This window comes from Bombina bombina, chromosome 1 (assembly GCF_027579735.1).
Source record: "Bombina bombina isolate aBomBom1 chromosome 1, aBomBom1.pri, whole genome shotgun sequence".
Lineage (NCBI taxonomy): Eukaryota > Metazoa > Chordata > Amphibia > Anura > Bombinatoridae > Bombina > Bombina bombina.
This window is the reverse complement of record NC_069499.1, coordinates 371,702,973-371,714,830: the sequence shown is the minus strand read 5'-3', so window position 1 is coordinate 371,714,830 and position 11,858 is coordinate 371,702,973. Positions and strand designations below refer to the sequence as shown.

The window sequence follows — 11,858 nt, the reverse complement described above, 5'->3', positions numbered from 1 at the left end:
AAAAGATTTATTACAAATAGCTGCACACGCAAGTGTTGTTGCAACTTACTAGAACAAAGAATTAAAAGGCATTCAAGTGAAGCGCTGTTTTCTTACAGCTCCTTGTCTCTCACAATAGGCTTAGTTGGGCTGCTTTTTTTTCAGCTCTAACAGGTAACGTCTGGCAAAGTTTCTGGATCCTGTACCAGGGTACTCTGTAGCTTGTGGGGACAGACTTGCTTGTAAGTCGCAACCCCTCTGGTCTGATTAGTTTGTGCGATCTTAGTCAGTACTGTTCACATGGAAGTCTTTGTCATACCCACTTTTTCAATAGATATTTCTAATTTACTCCTATTATCAATTTTCTTCATTCTCTTGGTATCTTTATTTGAAATGCAAGAATGTAAGTTTAGATGCCGGCCCATTTTTGTGTGAACAACATGGGTTGTTCTTGCTGATTGGGGGATAAATGAATCCACACAATTAAAAAGTGCTGTCCAGGGTCTGAACCAAAAAAAACGTAGATTCCTTATTTTTCAAATAAAGATAGCAAGAGAATGAAGAAAATTGATAATAGGAGTAAAAAAGAAAGTTTCTTAAAAGTTCATGCTCTATCTGAATCACGAAAGAAAAAAAAAATGGGTTCAGTGTCCCTTTAAGTAAAATAGTAGTTTTACTTTTATAAGTACTGAGTAAATAATTATCATTTAATTTGAATTAAAAAAATCCTAGAGTTGCATACACAATAACTGATACATTGCTAAATCATTAATCATTTGGATCAATGCATTACAATACTAATGTTTCTATGTTATTTAGTCACTTAGAACACAGTAGTAATTCAGCATTGAAAAATGTAATAGAAAAATAAAATCAAAAGTGACCTTTCACAACACTAGAACAAAAAAACAAAAAAAAATTCAAGTCAGTAATAAAATATACCTTGGAGCAAGGAAATTATATCTCATCCCCCCCTCAGACTAGATTTTGCCATCTATTAATCAATTGCTCGGCATTGTCATAAGAATCATAGCCAATCCAAGACCTGCCAATATTACTTTATTACAGCCATAGTGTTCCACTCTGCTATACTCCAGGATAATTTTACAAATAAGTGGACTGGGCAACAAATTGAAGTAGAAACTGGATAAAAACCAGTGACCAAGCTGTGAAATTTCTATAACTAGTCACATCGATATGTTGGAAAATTCTAAAGTCCAATTCAAATTCATGTTCTACAAGAACAGGCTGCCCCGATGCATTATTGGAGGTGTGTCTAGCTATTAAAGTGGATGATGAATCTGAGAGGCTGGATGCTGCTGTTGTGAAGCTGAATTGCTTCCTAACACTGCCTCAAACACAGCTGTACAGGGCTTCTGTGAGGACTAGAAGTATTGAAATGATACTCTATGGGAATCTATTACAAATTAGTCTAAAAAGAGCAGACACCCTACAGCACTCATCTTTTAAATTTATTTAAAACACATAAGAAAACCTTGGATCTCATTTGCACAAAGGCAAAAAACATGGATTGTCAAAAACCATCTGTTAGGACTATTCAGTGCATGGGTTTCTAAGAAGTACATTGTGCTATTTAAAGAATTCTTTTTTTGTCATTAAATTCTGTATGGGACCTGGAAAGGAAATATTTTTTTTTCTGGAATCTAAAGCAAAGGTATTATAAGGTAATTTTATGTTATAATTCCAAATTAGCTATATAGGTTTGATATTATAGAACATGTGCAGCAAAATGCTCATCAATTCATCTTTTTAAATGTTTTTAATGTATTTGTTTGTATTTGATAAAGGTCCTCACAGTGGTATGTACCTGTACTTACTTCAATCCCAAAAAGTGACTATGTGCAAGCTTCAAATAAGGAAAATCTCTCTTAGAATTCAAGGGCAAAATTATGGAGATTCTCTATTGACCCTCTTTGTTACTAAGTTCCTTTTACAACTGGTAAGTGCAATTTATTTCATATTTTTTACTTTTGGTATTTATTTTTTTGTACATATTACATGACTCACCTTAAAACAAACTCAGTTTTAGATCAAGTTAAGAATAATTAATAAATGCAGTTTCTATAATTTGTATAAATTAACATTATTTTTCTGATCTTATATACAGTACATTCCAATTAGTTTTAATGATGCTGGTTCTCTGCAGTTATATACAATAACTAAACATTGCATTTTTTTGAAAAGCTTAAATTTCTTAACTGATGAATAATGTTCACCAGCTACGTTTCAATGATTTGTGTAAACATTCTATTTTCAATAGCGTCAAGTATAATCAGACTATATATTTAAGTTAAGACAATTTTCAATACTCATCCACAAATATGTTTAAAGCTGTGATGTTGCTTTAAGTTTTTTGCTTTCTTACATATCTATCTGTATCAGACAGAGAACTTTTTTTCTATAATACATTTGTTTTAAAGCAACAATACAATTTCCATCAACAACACAAAATCCATTGTTAATCTTAAATGTTGTTAAAATAGGTTACCATCTAAGTTCATGATTTTCTGCCTTCTAATATGTACCAGTCAAATAATGCTTTATATATAAAACAGCGTGCTGAAGTTTTCATTTGTTATAGGAAAATATTTAAACAATTGTTTCCCAGAACTAACACATAGAGAACCATTCTATTGTCTTAAATAATGTATTAGCTGCCTACAGGTGTCTTGTAACTATTTAGAAAGTTTATTTATATTGTAATTCTATCTTGTGTTCCTTTTTTGTCTTTGAGCATAAAAAACAAACTCATAAATATAAAGCATATATTTTCTTTCCAATATAAAGTATTATCAGAGTTTATTTAAGCCATAGCTCAACTTTCGGTTGCAATATAATTTCGATTTTTGTTGTCTCTTTTGTTTGTGTTTTTTAATATGTATTTAGTTGTATTTGTATGTCCTTGTTTGCAATGTATAATCTAAAGTGTTGGTCAAAACTGCTTAAGTATGTGACATAACTTAAGTATACCTGTTAAAATGTATTCAAATTCCCTGAAATCACAAGAACAAGTTGAAAGAGTAAGGTTTATTAGGCCTAAAACCTCTCCCCTTTCCCAGCTTCAAAATAGTTGCTTAAAATAAATACCATTGTACATTAAAAGTTATTATTTTTTTATTGGTTACATTTTTTTTGTGATAGACCCATTTGAAATAAACACGAGTCAAATAAATTCAAATACAAGCAGTATTTAATAATATTCTAATTACAGGGTGACTAATATTTTTAGTTCGCTCATCACTTGAGTATGTGATACTGTATTATGTTTTTACTACTATTTTACACTGTGATCTAACCTTTGTATTAGCACCATAGAAGGCTATTTGAAACTATCGTTATTACAATAGACTCTTTCTCTCGCTCTCTCTTTTGTGACAGTAAGCCAAATAGATAGATAGATAGATAGATAGATAGATAGATAGATAGATAGATAGATAGAATAGATAGATAGATGATAGATAGAATGTTTGTTTATAAAATGACTTCATATGATATATTTTTTCCATGTATCTTATATACATTTAGACTACATTACAATGGTCTATTAATTAGAACTTGTTAATATATCATCCTTTATGCTTTATTGTTCCCTTAAACATTTGTTTTAAATAGGCATGCTACTGCAATAATTTGAATCCTAAACACCATCTGTTATATGACTATGTAGAAAACAACTAAAAATATATTTTGATAGAACATATAATCTGTTTTTTATCTAATTTATACCTGATTAATAACAGTATATTCTTTAAAAACAAACAAACATATTTTAGCATATTCAATAAAGTATTTTTTTGCAGCATGCACATAAATAATTACAATGATTTAATTAAGTTAGTAATTTTCATTTACAATGTTTTGGTACCTTAGGGTTCCATAATCCCCAGCAGAGGGTGTAACAGAAAGTTAAAGCTGATAATGAACAAATCTTTGAAAATGATTGATGCTGCACACTTTTGACAATGTGTAATGGATGATAGCCTATGAGAGGACTGGCATGCTATTCCCGACTTAAGCATAGTCTTACAGATACCATAATTCTTAAGTGACTCTAAATACAACTTGGTTAATCATAGTTTTCATTTTTATAATTGTATTGTATTACATTCATTCATTATAAGAAACACTCAGGCATAGGCAGCCATATCAAAAAATAAATCAAGAGTATAACATAAATATTTATAGATCGATTATTTATATATATATATATATATATATATAATATATATATATATATATATATATTATGTAAATTATATATATATATATTTATATATATATATATTATATTTAATATATATTATATATATATATGTAAAGTATATATATATATATATATATATATATATATATATATATATATATATATATATATATATATATATATATATAATATGTAAAGTATATATATATATATATATATAATATATAAATAAATAAATAATATATAAATATATATGTGGGTGTTATAAAGCAAAAACAAATAATAATGAGAAACACTGTGTATAAAACTTGCTCCATTAAAAATCCCAGAAATTACTTTCACAACATTAAGCATCAATTAGTTTTCTCTTTTGCTTGTAAAACCAATTTGCATGACTATTGCATAGGTGTGAAAAAAATAACAAATCACTGCAAAAGTTTTACAAACTTCTCTAACTGCTGCCTTATATGACATTTTAAATGTAGTAGTTTGTACTTACTATGGAATATGTTAAAAAAAAAATAGGAACCTTGAAGAGATTAAACACCCTCTTTAAGTACTGGTTTCTCATATGACTACGAGTTGATTGATTAGTTTTTGAGGAAGCTTATGTCAAATTCTAATCCGCCTTTGGATTGTGCTTGCCATGTAATGCCTTTTTTTTCCCACAACCACTTTAGCAGAGCAATGAATTACAGAGCTGCAGTCCTGCGATAAGGCTCACATTTCTTTCAAACTGCCAGCAACAGGACAATGAAATGCTGCTTACCTTCTTCACATTTACTGTGCATTTTTTTAGCTACCTTGATGAATAACACACCAAGCAGAACATGTTCCTTGAACAAAAATGAATTAAATTTTCCCTATCCCAGTTTTATGTGATAAGTGTTTTCTGTTTGGTCTGTTTAGCTTGATAAGTACCATATGCAGGCTGGTGGCACTGATTATATTTCATCATAAATTGAGAGGCTTCAAGAGATAACATGCATACTTAGCTTTAAAAAAATATATTTAATATTTTAGGCCACCACTGTGATTCATTGCCATGTTGTGATACATTGAAGTTTCACAATGCGTTTCCATATGCCATGATATGATGGAATATGTTGTGATACATTGCCATTACATGATACATCTCCATTTGTCATAATATGAATTAATATGTAGTGATATCTCGCCATTTAATTATACTTATAACCTTATATCATGATATGATGCAATTTGCTGTGATGCACTACACGTTCATAATATTCGTCCTCATGTCATGACATGGTATATTTGACACTTTGCCATTTTATAATGCATTCTGTATGCCATGTTGTAATGCAAAACATGTAATACTTTGTATACTGTTATAATGTTTCCATTTGTCATAATATGATGCCATTTGTTGTGATACAATATGTCATATTACAATTCATTGCCTCATATTATGATAAATCACTGCATATGTGAATAGATTGCTATATATTGAAACACAATAGCACTTAGCTTAATATGTTGCATCATTCTTTGAAACTTTACAGTCAGTGGTATTCTGAAAGCATTTGTAGATATTAGGCTCTTTATTGCAGTTAAAAAAGAGATTATTAAAGGGCCATAATAGTAAAAAAAATTACAAACTCTAATTTGTTAGAGCATGTCATTATTATGACTATAGATCCTATACTACCATGTGTTTAACCCCCTGTAAAAGGGTTAGACCACACAGTAAAAGTGCTGCTCGGGACCCGCTGAGCAATGCTGGTCCCAAGCAGAACCCACAGCTGATCCAATCAGCAGTGCTAGCCACACAACACAGATGGGCAGGGTCGATAGTTGTAAAATGACATTCTCTAAGAATAAGAGCATGTAATTTTGTGACTATTATGGCACTTTAAGTCTCATGGAACACTTAATGAGTTTTAAGAATAGCCTGATATATTTCCCAGGCCTTCATTAATTCTGTCAATCTTCTTCCTTCTGCATTTCTGCTGGTAGATTACACCAGGTATCAACTACTGTTTCTTTATAAATAACGGCAAATGAAACATATTCAAACAGGTTTCTTTTTCTTTTTATTGAAAAAGATTCCAACATTTTAATAAAATACTTTCTTTAATATTAGGTTTCTTTTAAAGTTTCCAGTTCTTTATCCAAGCTATACATATTCTAGCCCTGAGATTTTGGTTTGCAGACCATGTTTTATTAAAGATTATACATTCAGTGTTAACTGAACGTTGTGCTGTCTAATACTTTATTACATGAATATTAATTATGGTCAAATACAATATGAATCATGTTTGCATCTGATCATACCAGTAGCCTCAAATAGGCTTTCTATTAAGTCTTCAGTGAAGCTCACTTCAAGTCATGGCACATCTTAAATCTGTTATAACTGCTATTTTCGGGCACCAAATATATTATTTGAAATGAAAATCTAAATTGTCAGTTTTACCCTGATATCAATGTGTGGAAATTTACAAACATACTACATTTTTAAAAATTAAATGACGTTTTATATACTTTTTTATGGTTTACTTTTTTCATTTTTATTTAGTAATCCTTTCACATTTCATATTTGTTAATAATAATAATAATAATAATAATAATTATTATTATTATTGTTATTATTATTATTATTCAATTGTGACATTTCTTCAGTGCCCTTACAGTATTTTCCATCTACAGAGATACTGTTATCCTTAAAATTACAGAGAATGGCAATAGTGTAAACAAAACATTTTAGTATTTATTTATTGACATTCAACCAAATGTCTTACAATAAACATTTAACCTAACAATGGTTTAATTACATATTAATGGTGTTCTAAAAGCTCCAGGATCATTTTTTTAGATACATAATATGTCATATATGAAACTGTGCTAAGCGTTGTGTTCTGCTATGTTCTATTTTGACTATACAATGCTCTACTATCCTGGTTGCACACACACACAAAAAAAAAAAGATTTAAATCAATCAGGATCAACCTGTTGTATTTAATTTGTGTTCTTCTATATTTATATTGATCCAGGGAATCACATTGTCAATTCAAAGCATCAGTTATCTGTGCTATATGAAAGCTGTCATTTATTAAATACTCCACTTAGCCCTTAGGCAAGCAGAAAACAAAAAACTAAACAAAAAACACACTTATTGTACTGTTCTGTTATAGAATGTGTTCAAACGTATAAAGTATACAGTTTTATAGATTAACAAAAGAGCCCCAATCTACCATTAATATATGTTTGCATTTTATAAATAATCCTATAAATACCACAAGAAAATATGTACCCTTATATGACAATAGAGAATGTATGTTTATAAAATATAAACTAAAGTTACATATATGATATAAATTTAATATAAATTGCTATCAGATTATTAAACCCCATATAGCATATATGCTGTAAATTATACATTATAGTGTGGGTGAATCAAGTAGCATTCATTTAAACACAGAATGCACCTGCCTTTTTACTGTCAGTAATATTTCTCACAGTATATCTCCCTTTCATTTGAAAAGGGAATTTTTTTCTTATATGTTTTCCAGATTTATGGTTGTACTAATATATGCCCAAACTACCACATTAAAATGATACTGAGCCTTGTGGTGAAATATGATGAAATGTTAATAACCGTGTGCTGAAAATGAAATTGGGTTCATTTTTGTTGTTTCTAAAGGTAGTTTTTGTAATATGTTTACTTTATTTAAGACTAGATAACAACTGAGTAATACCAACCCGTGCATCAAAAATTTGAAATGTGGTGGGCAGGAGCTGGGACGGGGCTTAAAAAAAAAATCATAAGACCAAAATAATATAAATAAAATTCGAAATAAAGTTATATCTTTTAATACTCTTAGACAGCAAATCAAACACAAGCTCAAACCACTGGTATAGCTATGTGAGCTCTGTATTTAATTAGCCTTAGCAGAGACAGTGCTAAATATTTTTATCTTAATTGGACATTTAATAATAGATTCTTTTAACTGCTATGTTCATTCCCCTTAATATTCTAGATTCTGGCCTTTAAAGTCAGCAAAAATGCACAGTAACACACTACATAGCATACACTTACACATTCAGATACACACACACTACATATTATACACTTATACAGGCAGATACACACACACATACTATACAGCATACACTTAAACATACAGATACGCACATACTACATAGCATACACTTACACATGCAGATACACACACTACATAGCATAAAATAATACATGCAGATACACACATACACACACTACATAGCTTACACTTATACATGCAGATACACACACACACTACATAGCATACACTTACACATGCAGACACACATACACACACTACATAGCATATACTTACACATGCCGATACACACACTACAAAGTATACACTTATACAGGCAGATACACACACACTACACTGCATACACTTATACATGCAGATACACACACACTACATAGTATGCACTTATACATGCAGATACACAAACACAACAACATAGCATACACTTATACATGCAGATACAAACATTTAAACATACAGATACACATACATACACTACATAGCATACACTTATACATACAGATACACACACACACTACATAGCTTACACTTATACATGCAGATACACACACACACTACATAGCATACACTTATACATGCAGATACACACACACTTATAGATACAGATAGACACACACACTACATCATATATGGGTATCTGTAGTTTATTGTATGGGGTCCTGGGGTTGGCAAGCACATTAGCTGGCAGTCTGAGGCTGCCACTGTTCGTTACCCTGGTGTTAGCAATGCTCATCGTATAAAACTGAAGGCATGTTAGTATTATCACCAGGGGTTAGACGTCATCACTACCAGAGGTTAGAGGTCACCTTTACCATTCCACAGGGAATCTAACAGGTATCTAACCCTGGGAGAGAAAAGACAGCTGCTTCTAAATATGGGTCCAATAGAATAAAAAAAAAATCATGGGGCAATGCGGGATAGTGGCTAGCAACCCGGGACAGCGGGACAGACCCCCTAAAATCGGGACTGTTCTGTGAAAATTGGGACAGTTGGGGGGTATATACATATATATTTATGTGTTAATATGTAAAGGCACTTTTCAATGCTGTTTTTTTTTCTAACACCCTAAAGCCAGCAACTTTAGCCCTCAAGAACGGCTAAGTGCAGTTACTTTATTAAAAAATAAAGATGCTATTATCTTTATTTTTTAATAAAGTATATTACACTGCATTTTGTGGACATTTATAAAATTAGCCATCTGTAATGGCTGGTTATTTATTTTGCGCAGCAAAATAGCAAGTTTGCCCATTTGCAGGGGGTGCAATAAATTTGAGCTCCACTTGTAATCTAGGCCTTAGTTAGCTACCTAGTTAGTTTATGTCCTAGGTAAACCTTATTTTCCTTCTGAGCAATTAATATCTTAGAGGATGTCTCTTTTTCTGAAGACATGTCTATAGATTTTTTTTTTAAATTGGACATTTACAAATGACAGAAAATACTTTTTTTTAATAATTATTTATGAAAATTAGTATCTTGTCTATATCTTTCTATCCCTGTATTTCCCCATCAGATATTACTTAAAGTAAAACATAAAAGGCCAGACTAATTCAATTATTATTATTTTTTTTTTATCTTTCCATTAATGAATAGGTTCTTACAATTCAAATACTGTTTTCTTCTTCCCATATTCTATTTATGGACATACTATTGAGCACATCCGTTCTCTAGATACTGTATGATTGAATCACACTGTTGTGCAGAGGTTAAAGGTGTCTGTTTAAGAAGTACATTACGCAATGCCCAAATGTGCAATTTTCTTATCGAACCTCACTAATAGCAATTATATGGTGTCATTTCTCTAATGATGTATGTAGTAGCATGGCATGATTATAATTTATGATATATATATATATATATATATATATTTATATATATATATATATATATATTATATATATATATATTTATATACACACGTGTGTGTGTTTATATATATATATGTCTGCTTAAATGTAACTATTTAATCTTATTTATACACTGCATGTTGTAGTTATTTGTATTCTTAGACATGCTCTTGTCTGCTAGTGTCATGTTAATTTGTAGAAAACACACAAGAATTGTATCCATATACTAGTCTAATGGTTTCCATTTACCTTTTAAACCTTGAGTGAAGGGTCAACCATGTCAGCAAATTGTACAGTAAATCTCAGACATTGCTGTAGCACTTTGACACCGTGACATGGTCATGTAGCTTTTCATAAAGAGAAATGGATTATTACGCCAAAGTTCCACATTCTCCACTTGAATAATTTGATGTGATTAATTAATCTCATTTTCTGTATTTACAAGAGCACTAAATAATAAGAACAAATCACCATAATAGCTAAAGAAGACCTCTATTAGTTACAAAACAGATCATTAAGATAGAGTGTCATAACCTTTTACAATATACTCATGCTGCGTAGAGACATTTAATTTAGATTCTGCTTTTAAATTAACTTTTTTTTTCGATTAAATTGCTACCTTACATTAACATTAATCAGCAGATCATCAGCAATACTTTTAATAATGTTTAAACATTAGATCCAAATATGCTATTATTATTTTCATTTTTAGGATATCTGCATTAAAGGCGTTGCTATTCTGCCACTGGAAATCAATGTGTAGTTAAACTACATAAATGTATTTCTGTTTTAAGTTTTTTATTTTAAATGGTCACTTAATAATTTGCAAAATTAATTGAAACATATTATGTTTATTTCCCTTTATTGCAGTAAAATAAGGCTAGCTGCAAATGAGTATATCAACGGTTCTAAGCATTCTCTTTCTTTGATGTAGTTAGTTTAGGTCATTTGCAGCAGAAAGAAAACTAGGTTGCAGAATTTACTATTTTTTTTGCGCTTCCGCTTTATTGCGCTTCACAGATATTGCTCCTTTTTACAAAATGAAGGTTTTGTGGCAACCCTGTTTCAAACAAGTCTATCAGTGCCATTTTTCCAACATATAAACTCAGATGCTCAGATGATGGCTAGCATTTTTTCAGAAATAAAGTATTTTTGTATTAAGTTATGTACATTGGTTTTTTTTAGAAATAATGCTATTGCAGACATAATAGACTACAGTAAATGTAACTTTTTATATGCACTGGGAAACAAAAAAATGAGTGTGACTCACTTTATTGCTATATTCGTTTTATTCCGGTGGTCTGGAACCGAATCCGCAATATCTCCAAGGTACGCCTGTATTGGAAATATTTTTTTTACTACGCATAATTAAACATTCTATAATAAAATTTCAAAGTATTTCATGACTATTTGTTAACATAAAAAAATCCCCATATTGTACAGCATCTTTATTTTAGCTAAAAATACGTACTTGAAATCCTTACTGAACAGCAAGTATCAAAAAATTTCATGATCCACGTATAAGCAAAGACATATAAAGCCATCTTTCGTTAGAAAAAATAAATACATAAATAAATACACATTACAAATTGTTTATGAAAATAGATTATATAATGTCTGTAAACCTTTTGTTTTAATCCTGTATATGATACACATTTTGCTTTACATTTTGTATATCTACTCACCCTACACGCACTGTTTGTCCTCACCACTTTTGACAGCTATTTTTTGCACTGTCTAATAGAT

The 11,858-nt window shown here is 30.3% G+C and overlaps 1 protein-coding gene across 1 annotated transcript in view; it reads left to right on the top strand.

The window, feature by feature from the left end:
- Positions 1–1,443: 1,443 nt before the first annotated feature.
- NXPH2 (neurexophilin 2) overlaps positions 1,444–11,858 on the top strand; it is a 330,570-nt gene continuing 320,155 nt past the window's right edge. The window contains exons 1-2 of the mRNA XM_053698263.1: positions 1,444–1,664; positions 1,788–1,939. Coding sequence (XP_053554238.1) covers positions 1,802–1,939 — 138 coding nt within the window. The 5' untranslated portion in view covers positions 1,444–1,664; positions 1,788–1,801. The remainder of the gene's footprint in view (positions 1,665–1,787; positions 1,940–11,858) is intronic.